The sequence below is a fragment of the Cyprinodon tularosa genome, unplaced genomic scaffold (genome assembly GCF_016077235.1).
Source record: "Cyprinodon tularosa strain WSP-4 unplaced genomic scaffold, ASM1607723v1 ctg391, whole genome shotgun sequence".
In the NCBI taxonomy this organism is placed as follows: Eukaryota; Metazoa; Chordata; class Actinopteri; order Cyprinodontiformes; family Cyprinodontidae; genus Cyprinodon; species Cyprinodon tularosa.
Window position 1 is genome coordinate 377961 of NW_024039109.1, and position 20603 is coordinate 398563.

The following is a 20603-nucleotide window of genomic DNA, read 5'->3' on the forward strand; positions in this document are numbered from 1 at the left end:
TTTTTTTTACATTGGGCTCTGGATTTTACATTATTACATCATGTTCTACTCACCCATATGAGTTTTATGTCATTTGTAGCTGTTCTGAAGATATTCCATTAGGTTATATCCAGGTAACGTCTTCCTATGGGCAATGACTTGAAGGCACAAACTAAACTATTCAGAATTTATTCTTTATGGTACGCCAGCATTCATGACATCCGCAGTTATATTTCTAGTATTTATATCTTTTAAAAACGAAGCGCCGCGTGGATGACGTCAAAAAAACGGCGTTCCCCTTTAACAAGTATACAAAATAATTTTTCCGAAAGTAGATCAGACATTTTAATTTAAATACAGCAAGTTTTGTATCAAGTTCAAATGATGGGTATTAGTGTTATATTTATTTGGGTGGCCGGACATATAGGGATTAAAGGAAATTAAATTGCAGATAAGATTGCTAAGGAAGCATCAAAAAGTAATGCAATTGATATGATAATTAACTTAAGTCAGACAGAAATTAAAAGTATAATTAAACAAAGGATGAAGGAAAGGTGGCAAAAACAATGGATGAGGAGAGCAGAAGGAAGCAGAAGAGCGAAAACAGTTATTTCAAGACTTAGATTTGGACATACAGGATTAAATAATAGACTATGCAAAATACGGAATAATTTGTCAGAAAAATATGAATGTTGTGGACAAGACGAAACAGTAGAACATTTAGTGATTTATTGTAAGAAGTATGAAGAAGAAAAGAATTTGGTCAGAGACCTAAATAAGGAGAAAGTTACATTTAATTTTATAGATATTCTGCAGAAAAAGTAAAAACAAATGTTAATATTTATTTAAATATTTAATAATAACAGAAATAATTAGTAGGATTTCGTATTTGTAAAGTAATATTATAGATATAGATAAATAAATATAAGTATCTTTATGAATAGGGCCATTCTGATCTACACTCCTCACCAGTTAGTGGCGGTAATGCACCGAAAAGTTGTTTGCCAACCGCTATTAAACACAACAAGACAAGAGTTCCGCATTTAAAAAAGGATCGCTTTTATTAAGAGAGCGCATTTCAGAATTCATATTTTTTATTCTTTATATAAAATATTATGCAACAAAACATGTTTTACTTCATAATAAAACACGTCTGCCTTTATTGGTACATCTGGCTGTAGACCCTTACATTATTATAAAACTTTATTCCAAGAAAACTTGTCCATGTCCTGAATGTCAGCAGAGGCGTAGCCAGAAAATGTTAATAAGGGTGGCCAGGCAGTAACCAATGTAGACTGAGGGGTGGTCGAAAGTGGATCGGCACCAGAACCTCAGGGTCAAGCTACACTCTTCCAACAGGAAAATTAACAAGCACAACATCCATATTTTCTAAATGAAGACAAACTGTAATTTCCTACAGCCTTTGTAACAAATAGACGCATATATTACAACATCCGTGCTTTCTAGATAAATTGTATAACGAATCAAATTCTGCCAGGTTTGAGTTCTGGGGCGAAAATCTTTTCCATTGTCATTATTTACCTACTTTTATCAATAATCACTCTGCATAAAATTGATGTTTACAAGTGCTAATATCTACAAAAATTGATTATTTAATAAGTTTTTATTGAAATAAGTTATTTATTAATGATTTCACAGAAGACTCCTAGATGACTTGCAGAGACACATACTTTTCTCTTTACTCCATATAACCAAGTCTAGTTCTGAAAAGAGCATGAATTCTGTAGTTATCATCTTTAATGTTAATATATTGTTGTACATAAATAACCACAGTGTTTTTGTTGTCAAGTAATTGTTAATATATGAAAAATTTAAATGTTTTGAATATTCCACTTGAGAGTATTTCTGCTGCCACGGTCTGTATTATAGGGAAATAAATGGTAGGCGTGGCCACAGGGGTGGACAATGATTGTCTAAGGGTGGCCATGGCCACCCCTGGCCCCCCATTTAGCTCCGGCCCTGAAAGTCAGCAAATAAAACAACTTCCAAATAAGTAGCTTCCTACCTAATTAAAGTTACTATGATGGTGCCTTTTATGAGACATACATGCAGCCTGTTCCAGTGTTCTCGGAAGCCAAAATTAAACCTAGGAGATGAAAGTTTGAATTTATTCAGATCAGTAATTTTAATTACTTCTGTTACATGACTCCATAGAGTGACTATAGGATGAGTTTAATATAACAGATTTTCATGCAATATCAGGGATTAAAGTATACATATATATATATATATATATGTATATATATATATATATATATTTAAATGTATGTATGTATATAAATATGTATATGTATGTAAATGTACATGTATGTATATTTTGTGTAATTTTGACACAGATAAGCAACTATATATATATATATATATATATATATATATATATATATATATATAAGCAACTATATATATATATATATATATATATATATATATATATATATATATATATATATATATATATATATATATATATATATATATATATATAGTTGCTTATCTGTGTCAAAATTACGGAAGAGGATTAGGGCCACTGGAAAAAAAAGTTAACTGATTTTTAAATTTCATTTCAGTTTAGTATGGGAAAAAAGTCAGAATTCTGACTTTTTTCTCAGAATTCTGACTTTTTTCTCAGAATTCTGACTTTAATCTCAAAATTCAGACTTTTTTTCTCAGAATTCTGACTGAATTCTGACAATAAAAAAAGTCAGAATTCTGAGAAAAATTCAGAATTCTGAGAAAAAAAAGTCAGAATTCTGACTTTTTTCCCCATACTAAACTAAACTAAAATTTAAAAATCAGGTAACTTTTATTTTTATTTTTTTTCCAGTGGCCCTAATCCTCTTCCGTACGAAATAGTTTTCTTTAATCCCTGCAATATATCTAACTAGCGGATCCCTGCTCCATCTCCCCATCCTTGACCGGGAAAACATTGAAGACGCCTGGTCTAAATGATTTACTGTCAGAAAAGGGCCTTTTGTTTAGGCGTACGATTAAACATGATGGCAGAAATGTATCACAGATAAATAAAAAAATAAGCAAACAAATAAAAAAGATGATATTCGCGTGGTTTATTTGTTTTAGGGTTAGGTGTGCGTCACCTGCTCCTTCCCCGCCGCTTCGCCTCAGCGATTGGTTGGAATTCCCACCGAACGCCCCGCCCTTTAGCTGGAGAGCTCTCCTCTGATTGGTCAGCTCAGACGCCAGTAACAGGTGTCTTCTCCTCCTCCTTCCAAGCGCTCCCTCCGGCTGTCCGTCCGAGCGGAAAACTGGGATGAGAGTTTTAATAATGGCGTGGACACAGTGGGGAGCAGCTGCTCTTTACGTTCTGTCCGCTAACAGCAAGAAAGCCGCGAGCATCGAAAAGGATTTTATGGCCGCTTTGAGAGCATTTTAACGGAATTTATAATGTTACCGCACTGAGATTAAATCTCCGCTGAGAGCTTCAAACTGTGAAACTACCTGCTGCTCTTCGCTTTGTCATGTCGTTACTGTGTGTCAGAGGTAAGTTCATAATGTTTGTTTTTACTTAAAATTAGTTGCAGCATTCAGTGTGACCGATGGGGAGGAAGCAGTGTCCCAACCTGGAGTGACTTCTAAAGAAAGTCCCAAATGTTTACATCATCAAAGTACCGCATTATCCTAAAAAACATAATTTTTTTTCAATGAATGATTACATTTGTAATACAATTTTAAAATTCATACAGTTTTTTTTTTTAAGTGCAATGCATTAATAATATTTTATCTTTAAAATGTACCAAGAATACATAAATAGTAAAACATGAAAATTATCAATCTTAGTTTGATTCTTAAATTGAGAATTCTTTTTGTGAATACGGAGTGCCAAAAATGCCAAAAATCCAGCAATGATTTAAAAAAACAAGACAAATGCTTAAAAAATGTTTTCTGTAATAGTTTAAATATGCCACCAATGTATGTATTTCATTATGATTTGAAAATTATACTGTTATGGTATTTTATGTGCAGACTACTTTTAAATCTACATTTAGTGTAAAAATAGCAATTTCATAAATTAAGAAATTAAAGGACAATGACCTTGGATTAGTTTTTCATTAAAAGAAAGGAAAATTAAAACATCTTATTTCTAAATCAAAATGTAGTTTTTTATTATACAATATGAAATAGATATTAAATCAGTTCACTAAAAAACAAAAAAACAAAAACAATGAAGTTAAGCTAATAGATTTCCCAAATGTTAACATGATCAAAGTGCCACATTATCCTAAAAAAACATCTTTTTTTAATGAATGATTACATTCGTGATACAGTTTTAAAATTCATATAGTTCATAAATTCATAAAGTCCAATACATTAAAAATATTTTATCTTTATATATGAATATGTACCAAGAATACATAAATAGTAAAACATGAAAATGATCAATCATAGTTTGATTCATAAACATTTGATTCATAAACATTTGAGAATTCTTTTTGTGAATACGGGGTGTCAAAAGTGCCAAAGTCCAGCAATGATTAAAAAAAAAACAAATCCGTAAAAAAAATATGATCTGTTAGTAATAGTTTAAACATGCCACCAATGTATTCAAAGAAGAAGATTTCATTATGATTTGCAAATTCTACCATTACGGAATTTTATGTGTATGCTACTTTTAAATCTTGATTTACTGTAAAAATTGCTATTTCATAAATTAAGAAATGGTTAATGAAAATGGATAATGAATAATTCGTTTTTCTTTAAACAAAAGGAAAATCAAAACATCTACTTATTTATTAATCAAAATGTATTTTTTAATGATAAAATATGAAGTGGATATTAAATCAGTTGACTAAAAACAAACAAAAAAACAAACAAAACAAAAAAAAATAAAGTTAAGCTAATAGATTTCCCAAATGTTTACAAGTTAAAAGTGCTGCATGATCCTAAAAACATATATTTTTTTAAATGAATAATTACATTGGTGATAGAATTTTAAAATTCATGTAGTTTTTTAAAGTGCAACACATTAATATTATATCTTTATAGATTAAAATGTACCAAGAATACATTTAAACGCACACTTAAATAGTAAAGCATGAAAATTATCAATCATAGTTTGATTCATAAACTATTGAGAATTTTATTTTTTATTTTTTGTGAGTACAGCATGCCAAAAGTGCCAAAATCCAGCAATGATTAGAAAAAACAAATTCTTAAAATTGCGATCTTTTAGTAATATTTTAAACATGCCAAAAATGCATTCAAAGAAGAAGAATCAGATTTCATTATGATTTGCAAATTATACTGTTAAGGTATTTTATGTGTAGGCTACGTTTAAATCTACATTTAGTGTAAAAATTGCAATTTCATAAATTAAGAAATTATAGTGATTAGGATTAGTTTTTCATTAAAAGAAATGAAAAGGAAAACATCTACTAATTTATAAATGTAAATAATTTTTTTTATGATAAAACATGAAATGGATATTAAATCAGACGACTAAAAAAAACAGAAAGTTAAGCTAATAGATTTCTTTGACTTTCTTTCCTATGGCCTTGAATCGTGAAATAATTAAAACTGACACTATTTGCTCTTTGAACAAACCCTTTGATTCTGATTGGTTGACCTGAACATAAAGTCAACTTTAGATCAGTTATGTTGCTGTTTAAGGCAACACATTGTTATGTATTACGTAAACATTAGCTTATCTGAATTTTTATATACTTACAGAATACCTCTTTTTAGTGGTGGATTATAGATTTATTGATTTGTATGCATTTTCTTTCAAAATCGATTCAACTGATGCATAAAACAGACAGAAAAATCAAATAAGATAAGAATTTAATTGACTATGGCACAACAGATGAAACAGATCCCTGATATATTATCAATTAAAACTGTCCAAACCTGACATTTATAAATATATAAATACATCTAAGTTATGTATACATAAGAGTGTCAAATAATATATGATAAATTAATACATATTTTGATATAAATGATGTCTAATGGCGACAAGGATGCAGAATGACCTTTTTCTGAATCTGTTTGGAAATATAAACGTTCAATAAACTTCTTAAGTTAGCACTGAAGTAGTGCGTATGTACGCCCCTGTGTAAAGATGCCACTAGCAGCACGTGTCTCTAGCAGCACTGAAGGCTGGATTACGCTAAAAATGCAAATCTATATCACAGTTGGCATCTAATTCACTGAAATTAAGTGGTAAATAAACTGACAGCGTGTGACGGCATCGTGCACTGGTTGTTAATGATAGTTTTTCATCTCTATATGTCAGAAATCATGTGTTTGGCTTTTTTTATTAGCCATTTTTTATTCAATAACCCTACAGGTGAACTACCTAGCAGCTCATTTATTGGTTAAGCTAATGGATGGATGGATGGATGGATGGAATAAATTAGGAAGTTGACAAAGAAACGTTTATCAAATTCAGTAGATGAAAATACCGTATAAAATAACAAGAGCCCCCTATTTAAATGGATGTTAAATGATTTTATTTTATTTATTTTTCTTAAGCTATTTGATTCTTCTTAGACCGAATTGTAGCTTCAGGACATTTAAAATCTAGATCAGAGGGAAAACTAAGCATTGGGAATCCTGCTCTGCCATCCTCTACATCAGTAAAGCTCATTATATAACATCCAATTCTGCGAGGTCCCAGTTACATAACCCAGAGGTTCTAACAGAGGAGCTGGAAATAAGCTGTAAGCCCCAAAACAAGCAGCTGCACATCTGGGATGGCAAAGTCCGCTAATTGGAATGATTTAAAAAAAAAAAAAAAATCCTTGTAAACACGGAAATCTATTAGAAAATGTTATTTTTTTCCCAGTCAGAATGTTATTATTAAGAAATTTTGTATTTAATGACAGTTTCTGTGTCTAAAACTTGATTGAAATTCACTGTAAAATCAGTTTTCTTAACAAGAAAGGATTAAGATCTAAAGAAAAAAAAAAACACAATTATAATCTACATGCAAAGCTACTTCTGATATCTGGTGAAAATCTTTTCTATGCTTTTTTTGCCAGGTTTGCAGCATATGATGCAGTTTAAACTGTGTTCCTTCAGGCGTTAAGTCTCTTTACATACTCCACCTATCACTGTTTGAAGATTCTTAAAGTCCCGGCACAGAGTGATTGCTCAAGCAAACACTCTGTCACATTCAGAAGCTCCTTTAATTCTATTGCACATGTTCCCACGTCACCGCTGAATAACAACAGATGCAGCTCTGCTGTCGTCTGTTTCGCTTTTGACCTGTGAGTTGATTACTTTTAAACTATCCCACCCCGTTGGTATCCAGCCAGGTTTCCGGTTTCAGGAAGTTAAAAAGAAAAAGAGAGTGATAACCTGAACCCTCTGGCTACTGCAGCCTGACCTTTATTTACATGTAATTCCTGGCATACGCATCACTGAAAGGGGGAATATTTGGTGAACTTGGAAAGACTTTGGTCTAGCGCTGTCCTCTTGAAGGTTGGCTGTTTTAAAGGAGGATGATTATATCGATTGTATATATTATATCTATATATTTTTTCCAGCTGTAGTTATAGAGTTTCAGTGAAAGTACATAGAGAACATGTGATTTGAAGTCAATATTAAGGGTGCATAGTTGTCTTTAGGGCTGAACCTACGGATCATTTGAGGAATTGATGAATATAAAAAAAAAATGCTTTTGGGAATTAACATTTCTAAACAAAGAAATATTTGGAATCTAAAAAAAAAAAAATAATCTTAAGGGGTGCTTTGGTGGCGCAGTGGTTAGCACGCACAACCCATGTATGGAGGCCTCCGTCCTTCACGCGGGTGGCCCGGGTTCAAATCCGACATGTGGTCCTGTCCCGTACGTCTCTCCGGCTCTCTCAGACCCCCTTTACTGTCAGCCTACTGTTCATAAAACGAGCCGTCGGAAAACAAACAAGAAAAAAAATTTATTGCACATTTGAAATGAATTGCAGATCGCAAAATGTAAAAAAAAATGTACGTACATATACTCCCAATAAGTATTAGGGCTGGGCGATATAGAAAAAAAGCTTATCGATAAAAAAAAAATGCATATTGATCGATATCGATAATTATTGAAAAGATTTGAAACCATATTTTAATTGCAGCTCTGCCTGGACTTTTTATGATATTGCTAAATGATTTAATTTTAATAAAAAACACAAACACAGAGTTCAAATTAAATCTTTATTTAACCAACTTTTTTAACCATAACAGAATTGTTTTAAAGAAAAATAACTTAAGAGACCTGGGTTATGTTATTAAATACTGACAAAGAATAAACTAAAGTGACCAGAAAAGTGACCAAAATAAATATAACAAATAAATAAATGCCCCCCCACCGCCGCCGCCGCCCCTGTTTCCTGCTTTAACCTGAGTTATTACTTTGAAGTTTCTGGCCCCTCAGCATTTTTATCTCAATTGTTAGAACTACGTGAGAAACTGCCCAGAACTGAAAATATATATATATTTTCCGAATATTCCTCGGAGGAGCGCCGCGTCGGGGCCTACACAGCTCGTACTCCTGCGGCTGTGAGCGGCTGAGATGAAAAAAAAAAGTGGGTTTCGTTATCAGACTGGTTTTCACTGGTTCCCGACACATTTTCCAGATGACTGTGGTTTGTTTTTGGTCCGACTTGTCATGACCGAAATACTGCCAAACTGCCGAACTACAAAAACCTTTCTTTGAAACAATTTCCTCCGCCTCTCCTTGCTGCACATCTTCATGTGCTCTGTGTTGTGGCTTGAGGGGGCGGCGCTTGGTGACGGCATGCCTGGGTCCGCGATTGTGATTGGTTGGGAGGAAGTAGTGACTAGCATAAACCTACATGCTAGGCTACAATGAGAAGGAAGGAAAACTACGTTTCTTTTTTATCGACCCTCTTTTTTTCTATTGCGCCACACGTCTATCGATCGATATATATCGTTATTGAATTATCGCCCAGCCCTAGTTTGTATATATGTATGTACATGAAGGTGGCGGTACTGCGACCAAAGCCAACCACCAGTAGTAAACAAGAAGAAGAAGAAGCGAAGCCGCATGTTGGTCATGTTGCTGTTAGCATAAACAAAACGTGTTGCACAATGCTTGCACACTGTTACACTTTTATCCACAACTTTCTTTCCGCCGTCATCGTAGGTCACTCTAAATGCAAAGTGGTCCCATACAGCAGACCTATAAAGTGCTGCTGGCGCGTCGTCCAACTCCTGTTCTTTCCCACTCGCCATACCCACACAATTCTCCACAACAACTGATTTTTTTCTGCTACACCCGGCTACGCTGCTTCGCTTCTTCTTCTTCTTCTTGTTTACTACTGGTGGTTGGCTTTGGTCGCAGTACCGCCACCTTCTGCTCTGGAGTGTTATCGCTTCGCCTATGAGAAAAAGGAGCAGCGCATGAACCGAACGCAACACACACGAACCGAACCGAGACAGTCGAACCGAACGGTCCGGACGGTTTTCAAAAACCGTTCCATCCCTAATAGATATATATATATATATTAGGGCTGCAACAACGAATCGATAAAATCGATAAAAATCGACTTTTAAAAGCGCTGGCAACGAATTTAATCATCGATTAGTTGTGTTGCGCGATTAATGCGTCATCCGCCGCCGCCGTCATCACATCCACTTGACTGAAACGGGGGAAGAAGAAAAAAAATAGGGCAGAGCGAGTCAGCGCCGCAGGGCACAGTGTTGCCAACTCAGAGACTTTTCAGACCCCTCCAGCGACTATTTTTCAAAAAAGCGACTAGGGACAAATCCTGCGACTTTTTACGGTGTCACTGGCGGCTTTTGGAGACTCTTACGTGAAAGCATGTATCGTTCCTACTCTGCCGTGGGGCGCCTCCCCCATCCCAACCCCGTTCTCCCGCAGGAGTCCCTCTCAGTGCTGCAGTCAGAGGATTATCGAGGTTTACCCTCAGCGTCCACACTGCAAATGAATCGCGCATGCACAGGGATTGACTGTGCAAATCGATCACAATAATTAAAATAGCCTGCGCTTTGTAAAGTGAAAAAAGTCGTAACATGCAACTTTTGTCAAAACAAATGAACATGGCACGGAAGCACCATGTTTGTTTTGTTTTAAAGTGGGGAAACGTAACGTTAGTTTCTCAGGTAGCTCATCTGATGCTTTCCTTACCGTGTTAGTAGGTTACAGACAGTGATAAGGTTGGCTACTTATTTTACTTTTAATTTCATTTGACTTAGCTTAAGCAGCGTTTATATTTTCTTTATAAATAAATTAACTTGCAAATTATGAGGGCAAGGCGTTTAAATCTTCTGGCAAAGATAAAGTAAAGAAGATCCTGCAATTTATGGAAGTAAAGCAGAATAAAATCCAGCAAGATCAGTAATATGTCAATTAATTATATGCCGTATTCCCATGTAAATATCTGTCTTTGGAGGATGTGTTTTTTAGCACCCCTAGTTCTCTCATTTTTATTCCAAATACAATTTATAATTTGAATCACAGGGCTATTTTTATCTCTATGGTTCAGTATTTTCTCAAGCAGCAACTTTAACTGCTATACTTTCCTGTCTTAAAAGGCAGAACTCTTCTAGTCTAAAAAAAAACTCATTTGTTGAAATGGGGGGACGTATTGTTTGAACCCCTTAGGGGCTTTTAAAAACAAAAATGTCTTTTTTTGCGCTTTATGAAACGAAGTAGCCTATATTTTGTGGATGTACAGCTACATTTCTCATGTAAGTTTGCGTAGTTTTAACACAAACATTTATTTTTCATATTGCACCAGTACAGTTAATGAGCAACCTGTACTTGTGTGCTTGTTTGTTCTGTCTAAAATGTTTATTTTGGAATAAAGAGGTTAATATAAAAAAATATTTTTTGTCCGATTCATCGATTAATCAAAAAAATAATCGGCCGATTCATCGATTTTTAAAATAATCTTTTTTTTTTTTTTTTTTTTTTTTTTTTTTTTTTTTTTTTACAGTGTCCTGTCTGGCAAGGTGGCAATAAGAATAATTGTCTTGATGCCAAAAGGAGCCCAACAGATTTTACTTTCACAAGTGTAGCGGTATCGCAATTGCCATACCGCTCCACTTGTTTCATGTATATAAATTGCTTTATTATAATTATGCAGGGAGTTTTACAGTTCATATGGACACTGCAATGTAAGTAGAGCAGAAAAACAAATAATAATCGTTAGTTGCAGCCCTAGTGTCTACTAGCCCTCAGAGTGGGGACCATTTTTCCAAATTCACCTGCAAAGTGAGGACCAGTTGTTGCAAAGTGAGGACATTTTGCCGGTCCTCACATGCTTTTTTGCTAATAGTTAGGTTTAGGGTTAAGGTGTAGAAAGTGTTGAAAATGACTAAAAATCAATGGAAGTAAATGGGAATGAACACATGGTCCTCACTACACTGGCAGAACGAGTGTGTGTGTGTTTGTATACAATGGCAGAACGGAACAAGTGTGTGTGTGTGTGTATATATATATATATATTAGGGGTGTAAATAATAATCGTTTTGTATCGATGCATCGATCCAAAAGCCGACGATCCGATGCATCGACACGTCCGCAAGATAATCGATTCATGTTTTTTTTTTCCCTCCGGTCTATTTTTATCCATTTCCTCCTGGGCGTAATTCTTCCTCCCGTGCTGCAGTGGCGCTAAACCTATTTTGCCCTCCTACCTCGCTTCCTGGTTATACTCTTACAGCAGTGTGTTGCAGTGAGCTTGACACAGACATTTTTAAATTATGCCCAATATTGAAGCGTGGTCTGGGCTACACGCTGTGGGTCTAGATACGGCCGAGGCGGCGAGGAAGTGGGGGCGAGTTTAGTCCGACGACGGAGGGACATGAGGGCCAAAAAGAGCGGAGATCCAGGTGGAAAAAGGGTCTCAGCGTTCTCACGCACCTCGCTCATCTAGCGGGTCAAACTTCACGAGTTGTTTTCAGCAATTTCGGTCATAAAAACAAAACAAGCCGGCCTCCTGTCTGCGGCAGTGTCTGCAGTCAGCTACAATCTGGGAGAGGAGCAGCGGAGCGTCTCTCAAGTGGGCGGTGACGTCGACACTCTGAAGCCTTCTTCTTCTTCTTTTTTTTTTATGGCGGTTGGCAAACAACTTATAGGTGCATTACCGCCACCTTCCAGAATGGAGTATGGACCAGACAAACTATTATATTCTCCCTAAAATACCCTTATCCTTCTCCTTCTCTTCTTAGAAAATTAAAAATACTCCCAAAAACTACATCCCCAGATGACCTTTGAAACAATTCCCTTATATGTAGTTTATTTTTATTCCTGTCTAACTCTCTAAGCAACATCTCTCTTTCCTGAGTATATTTATTACATTCTAAAAAAATATGTTGGACAGTTTCTCTGGAGCCGAGGTATTGCATTGAACTCATTACACTGATATTGTGCAGTATTTTTGCAGTATTTTTTGATGCAACTTTTCTACTTCTGTTATTTGCTGTTGTTTCTAAAGAAAATGCATAATGATATTACAGCTTTCATTGATTTATTTCAAACTTGAAACTTTGTTTAGCCTGTAATGTGTAAAAAAAAAAAAAAAAAAAAAAAAAAAAAAAAATAACCGATTAATCGATTAATCGAATCGAATCGTGGTGTATTCTTGAGTATCGAAAATAATCTAATCGTTGGGTCAGGAAATCGATACTGAATCGAATCGCCATGATGGATGTGATTTACACCCCTAATATATATATATATATATATATATATATATATATATATATATAGCCGACTAAAGCTAACAGCTACAAAGTTTAGCCGTTAGCTCAGAGTAGCTGATGCTACTGTGTGCGTCGCAGAACACAAAAGTTTCCTCCTAATTGGTTTGCCCTAATTTTAATTAAACTAAGAAATTAATATATCAGTTAATGGTTCTGATTTGATTCAGTTTGTTCTGACAAATGTTTTGTTCATTTGAATGACGTGTTCATGAGCGACCCAAAACTTTAACCCTAACCCTACTTTCAGAATTTGGCTGTAACGATATGTCTGCAATATATTGTCCTAATTACCCCTCCTGTACCACCCCTGGGTAACGTAGCTCTTTAGCAGCTATTGATGTTCATATTATCTATTAAACTTTCTGTACAGAAAGGAGCATATTGAGAGCAGGTCAGATGAGAGGACTGGTCTGTTCTGAGCTGTTTGGTTCTGTTTCAGGGAGGAGAAAGAAATCTTTAAAACCAGCAGGACATAGAAGAGGTTCGGCCAATGCACCACACTGGGACATGGATTGACTACGGTCACCAATAGATCCAAATAAACCCGGCAAAATAGTTTAATTTGACTCTAGCGGGACGGTTCAAGCTAATCTAGACCTTTTCAGGCTGTTCCTTTGTTGATCAGTGAAATTAAAGGTGTTATGTAGCTGATAGATGAGAATTACAGAACAGAATGCTGACGTTGTGACTCAGACTTAACATGGATGCTTATTTATTGCTAGTTGAGGTGATTGGTCTCCATGGTAACGTCTTTTCACAACAGATGAGTGGTGTCGTCCTAACATGTGGACTTAAAGGGGGGATGCGGATATAGGGGAGCGGACGCATGAGGCATGGGTGGTATCACATGTTGCCTTTGATCCTGAGGAGCTGGAGACACGTGTTTTTGTTTAGCGACAGTTTCTGCCTGCTTTAAAATCACTTTTATCGATTTCAGTTTGGAAGCAAAATGAATCTTAACCCTGATTTCACATCCCTGCTGTACTGAATACTGAGTAAATATCACACATTGCATCTAAAACGTGACTTTGAGATCCTTTTTTGAAGAAATCCAATCTTACATGTCTTTAACATTTTGCAGACAAGAAAAAAAATGCATTAGGAATTAAAATTTATATCTACACGGCTGGAAAGGTTTGTTGCCTTTTACTATAACTGATAAAACATTGTTGTAAACACTGTTTAACAAGGAATCCTCTGCCTTCTTTTTACATAGAGGCGTTTCTCTCAGTAGTTCTTTAAAATTTTGGTATATTACTACATATTGTAGCTGAATGCAATGAGGAAAATAAGTATAACTAAGTATTTGTATGATACAGCTGCAAATAAGTATTTGAACACCTGTCTATCAGCTAGAAGTCTGACCTGTTAGTCCACCTCTACTCCATTTATTATCCTTAACCTCTTAACATCCACCTCATTTTGGGTAATCCTCGCCAATTTTGCATTCCCAAATGGAAAAGCAGATAACTTAGGAACTTTAAGCCCAAACTACATGTGCAATACATTATTTGAAAGCTAACATCCTCTAGTTTCCTAATAAATAAATTAAAATTGGGTGATTAGAACACAGACCCACCTGCATCAGTTCAAACCCGACTCAAAGTTGTTGTTTTTTTTTTATTCTCGGAAATGATAGGTCTTTTTTGAACAGCAGTATTAAAGACATTCTTGAGAAAAGGCTAGGTTTATTGTATTGTATTTGTTATACATCGTGTCAACCACAAATGCAGAAAATTTCAGACCTCTAGCTATAACAGTTCCAGAGCTGTGGGGTATGGAACTTTGCGCGCAAAAGCTCCACCTGCAGGTAAAAAATTTTACCCGTGGAATTTTATGCATTCTGAATTGTTACCCCGACTTAAGGCCCACTGGGTCGCCGGCGACCCGGTGGGTTTTAAGAAGTTAATTAGATGCATCTGTTTGAGGTTGTTAGCTGCATAAAGACACCTGAGAAAATCAATGCTAATATTTGATACAGTAGCTTTTGTTTGCAATTCCAGAGGTCAAACTTTTCCTGTAGTTTTTCACCAGGGTTGCACACAATGCAGGAGGGATTTTGGCCCACTCCTCCACACAGATCTTCTCTAGATCAGTCAGGTTTCTCGGCTGTCCCTGAGAAACACCGTTTGCGCTCCACCATAGAGTCTCCATTAGGTTTAGTACTGGAGACCAGAACCTTGATATGCTTCTTCCAGAGCCACTCCTTGGTCATCCTGCCTGTGTGCTTCGGGTCATGGTAATGTTGGTAGACCCAGGCTCCACCCATCTCCAACTGAGGGAAAGGGGTTGTTCCCCAAAATCTCTCAATACATGTCCCCGGTCATCCTCTCCTTAATACAGTGCCCTCCACCCATCTTCATGACTTTTTACAGAAGCCCCATAGAGAGCGTTCTGACCAGCAGTCTCACTGTGTGCTGTGGAGGCTGCAGCGTCGCAGACTGGAAGAAGGCCAGGAGAGAATGAGAACAGCAGAGATATTTGGGGCTCCTCTGTCCTCCATAAAAGACATTTCATCTCAGCGCTGTGTGTCCCGAGCCCATAACGTTATAAATGACCCCCCACACCCCCACCTTCGGATGTTCTCCCTGCTGCCTTCTGGGAAGAGGCTTTGCAGCAAAAAAGAAAAAAAAGCGCTGAATATTGGAAACTGTAAATCATATACCAGTCTTATCTTTATATTTTATCGCTGCTGCAATTTAAAATGGAAATGCCTTCAGAGCTGTAATGAACAAAATTTCTTTTTGTATACACTCTTTGTGTACAAAATGACAATACAGTGTGTCTAAGTCTAAGTCTGTCCCATGTGCAGAAAAACACCCACAAAGCATGATGCTACCACCCCCGTGCTTCACAATAGGGGTGGTGTTCTTAGGATGGTTCTCATGATTCGTCTTCCTCGAAATCCAAACACTGTTAGTGGAGTTATGACCAAAAAGTTCTGTTTTGGTTTCCTCTCACTGAGCCATCCACACCTGGCTGGCTTGACTCCGTTCTGGAGCTCTCTCAGCCGCTGCTTCTGCCTGATTGCTTTTTTCCCCCCTTTTTTTTTCATAGATTATTTTATAAATAGTATTTTATTAGTCTGTGTAGGATTTATATAGGTCTTGCCGCAGTCCCATTTGAGCATAATGGCAATCTCTGCGGTCACTAGTTTTACCGTAGAGCAAAAGATGTCTGCCTCCACAAATGAAAAAACCCACTCCTATGTAATTATAAATTGTAATTTCTAAGAACTGAGGAGATGCTCGAACGCAGCAAACAGAACTGAAGATCTTTGCGAATCCTTTTTCTCCCACGTTTAGGTTCATGTGCAGTTAGAGGAAAATCTAAATAGATTCATAATCACAGATTTGGTTGAAAAGAATCTGCTGTTTTAATTTTCCCCTAAACTGTTCAGTTCTGTTTTTGCTTGGAGCGTCTCAGGTATCCAGACTTTGTTTCAAACACTCCTGAAAAACCATACTGCAGCAGTAATGTTGACCTGCAGTCTTCTCATTTTTATTTACAGTAGGACAGCCTGGAAATATGACTCAGGGAAGCAGGGTGGTGGGGCCGACTGAAACCAGCAACAGAGATGTGGAATTATGAAGTAGGCAGGGTGAGACCGAGGGAACGCTTAGAGATTGAGGGAGTAATCCCTCAATATCAGGCCATCTGCTCCTCTCTCTCTCTCTGTATATCCTTATGTCTCTCACTCCGGCTCTCTGTTTTCCTCTCTCTCTCTCTCCGTCTTCTTTCCCAGGAGTGGCAGATCCTGTCGTCACTTCCTCTTCCTGTCTCTCCCTCCACAATTTCGTGTTCTGCCCTTTTTTTTAGTTTTCATTTCATCACATTTCAGGTTTTTTTTAGCTCAAGTTTTTAGATCCGATCTATTTCATATCCAGGTTTACCTAAACTCCCACCATGGACCTCAGCAGTCGGAGTTAGTTGGCTCAGACCAACTTTAACTTCAAATTTCCCCTGATCACACAGCTAATTTCAGTCACATGATACAAGGTAAACCATTTTCAGACACCAGAGTGTTTTGTTTTCTCATTGGCTGCCGTCGCTGAGCAGGATAAATATGGCTGCCATCATTGGTATTGTTAAGAGTCAGCTACCTAAAGTTTAATTTCCTTTTTTTCCTGATGTTTAAGCACATGGGTTCTGGGTTTATTTCCACTTGCAGTCATTGTTTTACAGCTAATATAATAGGTTATTATGTTAGGTTTATTCTTTTATACATCATGTGCATTGTTACTTTGTTAGCCAGATAGAGAGAGTAGATGGCAATCCTTCACATTCTGGATGTCACTTTGTGTAAGTAGGTCATCTATTGGACAGCCTTCTTGTCTTTTAAAGATACACAGGATATGGGCACATGTTGGAGCCGGACTGATAGAGGAGATGTATCTGTAATCTTGGGCATAGAGGCAAGATGCATAAAGGTCAGGGCATGGATGGGGTGTCAGTTTCTGATACGGACAGCTAAACATCCACATGATCCAACACATAGACTCATGAGCTATAAGAAGGAGAAGATGACCTTGTTCGGGGCTCAATCTTTGCCGGACGCTCGCGGACGTGATTTTTGAGCCCACAGCTGTGCAAGCTCCAAGCATTTTTCTCTGTCCTGTAACGACCTGATCTGGAATAAACTCTGTTACTTTTTTACTCCTGTTTTTATAGTCCTTTTTTATATTTTTTTAACCCAGTTTGAGTTAAAGCTACAGTGTATAACTTTTAGCGACATCTAGCGGCCAGACTGCAGACTGCAGCAACATGAACATCTCCCCCCCACCGCTTCTCCCCCCCAACAGTACGGCGAGCGTTACGGGACAAAATGTCTTCCACGACGTCCGCATCACCTACCTTCTCAAGTGATGAGGTTTGTTTACATAGATAATTTTACAGATAGTATTTCATTAGTCTGTGTAGGGTATAGATTTGATGTAGACTTAAGATAATAAATATACCCGTTATTTATTCTACATCGTTGTGACGTTTTGGCGATCTCGCAATCGCTAGTGTGTTGGCTCTGCGCTGCCGTAGCGCAAAGATGTCTGCCTCCATGGCTGCGAGACCCGCTCCTATGTAATTATAAATAACGAATTCTAAGGCAACGCAAATATTAAGGTTAAGAGGCTGAGCTCGTAGATGATGATAAAATAACATAGTTATGTATAATATATTACATTTCTGACTGTATATCCCTGTAATTATTACACACTGTAGCTTTAAGAGTAGTAAGTAACTTGCTCCCAGTAAAAGAACCGGTGGGGAAGTCCTGAGGCGCAACAGCCTTTTTAGGGGACATAACTTCCTCATTTAACAAATAATGGGGGTAAAGCTACCATAAATTGTATTCCACAACCAATAGACCTTTTTCACACTTCCGGGTTTTAAAGCGGATGTGGGGTTTGACAACTTCCGGTGGCTATAGCGTTAGCATAAAAGTCTAAGAAAATGGCTCAGTCTCGGCGCAGTTGTTTTTGTTCTGTACCTGGTTGTTCAGGTGGGGCAAGAAAACAGCCATATCTGTCCTATCATGCATTCCCACAGATTATGTTGCAACCGCAACAGAAACATAAAACAAATAGTAACAAATGAACAGGAAAATGTTAGAATAAGCTCTAAGTAGTCCAGAAGTCGTACGTGAAAGTTCTTCAGCCGTCAAACATGAACAGGAACTCGAACCAACGAACAAGAGCCAACCGGCTTTCTGACTGTTTCAAACCTGCAGCTTGTGCGGTTCCTCATTTTTCTTCATGGATCTGAAGCATCTAGCTCTGACAACTACCTGCCCCTCGACAATATTTGACACTACAGGCATGCAGAAGTAAAGCATAGTTTCAACATCAAGCATCATCTAGAATCTCAGAACTAACATAACATTCTAGCATGCTGTTTTTCACAAACTGTAGTGGCAAACAAATTTCAGAATGTCAAAATATAACTGAAAAGTTTAAACTATGCTCGTCTCCAATATTCCACATAATTTAGATACTAAGTTAGGCTTCATTACGATGTTTGTGTAGCTCATATCTTGCAGCTAGCGGTTAGCTCGCTAAGCTACGTCTTTTCTTACCTTGATAGCTGTGGATATATTCTTCGTGGAAGAACTTGTATCCTTTCACAGATTTGTTGGTGGGGGAATTCGCCGCAGCGATTTCCTCCGCATCCGCGAAAGAAAGTTTTGGCAAACTAAGTAAGGATGACAAAAAGCACCGGAGGAGAGACATTTTTCAGAGTAAAACAGGAAGTGCTCCAGCCCTTTCAGACGCAGCTTCCGGTTGTCGTGAAAAAGGTCTATTTGTACTGCTTTCATTCTTTATCTATCTATCTCTTTATCTATCTATCTCAATCTGTGGCTCTGCACTGGCACAGAAATGCTGTGTTTTATTGGGTAGAATAAAATTACCAACTGTCGGCTGTTTCGGCCTGACAGAGCTGCCATTAGGGAATGGACACTTCACCCCTGCCTTCAGAGGTTGCTCTCTGTCTGCTGCTGTAGCAGGACTGCATATATTTACCTGCCTCAAACAGGTAAATACGTGCTGATGGTAGTGGGTCTGAAGGGTTCACGTTTTCATAGTGGAAGAGGAAGTATAAGTGGAAGTAAAAGTGCTTTAAAACACAGTTATTAGGCTTATTAATATTCAGACAATTAACCTGATTTTGTAGTAATTTTCATCTAATATTTCACTTTGGTCCAACTCAATTTATTCTCCACAGAGACATAATTTATAATTCATGATGTCTAAGAGCTAAAGCATTAGTTTTTACGGTTATAGAAATGAACAGGAGAGACTTTATCCCATTATTGATTTTTAACAAGCTTATGAACCTGAAACGCCTCAGAGTTTTTAAAACTGACATAATTTGATATCTGAGACATTTTATTAAGAAGACCACTTTGCCTATATGTCTTAGTCATTCCTGTTCCTAAATATAGAATAGAATAGAAATAGAAAATCCCTTCATTGTCCCTCATTGGGTAAATTCTGGTGTTTACAGCAGCAAAAACATTATAGCAAAAATGTTAAAACAAATGTGAGAAAAGAGTATGAAAATAAGATAATAATGAAGAATTTGAAAAATAAACAAATAAAATATTATACTATAAAGTGTTTTAACAATATCAAACTGTGCACCTGATGAATAAATAACCAATATCCAGCTGTGGACATTTTTACAGTAATGGATATCTGAAAATGGCAGCAACATCAGAGATGTGCAAAACGACAGCAGCATGTTATTTACCTGACTAAGACATATTGAGTAGACCGCATTAGTTGTAACAGCAACCTTGGCAACCCGCATGGCGTTGCAGCTCTGGCCATTTGGAAATAGTCTGTCAATGTAGTCACATTCACATGAGTAACAACATCACGTGGTTTGACACCATTAACTTGGACTTGAAGTAGATATTTACTTAGCAACTGATAGTTTAAGATGACTTTTTTGTCTGTGATAAGAAATTATAATTCCCAGTAAAGTGAAATTATTGGTTTCAAACCATAAATACAAAATTTCAGTTGGAACAACATGATATGCACATTTTACCTCTGTGCACCGCTGCTACTCATCCATTGCAGATGTCGTGTCTTATCATCTTATTTGACACAATCATGTCTGTCTGTCGCTAAAGATGCATCCGTTGCATCGGTTAGCTCCTGAATGAGCCGTCAGTCTTTCCTAGCATTGATCTGTCCAAGGCTAATGACAGAATAACTGATTTTAGATGGACGCCTTTTCCTTGGATACCACCAATGGCAGCTGGCCAATAGAGGGCGCTAGGGTGCTGCCCCACACCCAATGATGCAGATTAAGACATAAAAAAATATATATATTTTTTTATTTAATTTTAAATTAAAATGTTAAATATTTTGAAATATATCTATATATATATTTAAGATATGTAAGAT

At 36.8% G+C, this 20603-nt stretch overlaps 1 protein-coding gene across 5 annotated transcripts in view; it reads left to right on the forward strand.

The window, feature by feature from the left end:
• Positions 1 to 3209: 3209 nt before the first annotated feature.
• LOC119791463 (protein unc-13 homolog B-like) overlaps positions 3210 to 20603 on the forward strand; it is a 150807-nt gene continuing 133413 nt past the window's right edge. For 4 of the 5 annotated variants that reach the window (XM_038297573.1, XM_038297575.1, XM_038297578.1 and 1 more), the window contains exon 1: positions 3210 to 3498. In XM_038297573.1, coding sequence (XP_038153501.1) covers positions 3477 to 3498 — 22 coding nt within the window. In that variant the 5' untranslated portion in view covers positions 3210 to 3476. The remainder of the gene's footprint in view (positions 3499 to 20603) is intronic. The other variant, XM_038297577.1, reaches the window with a different exon arrangement.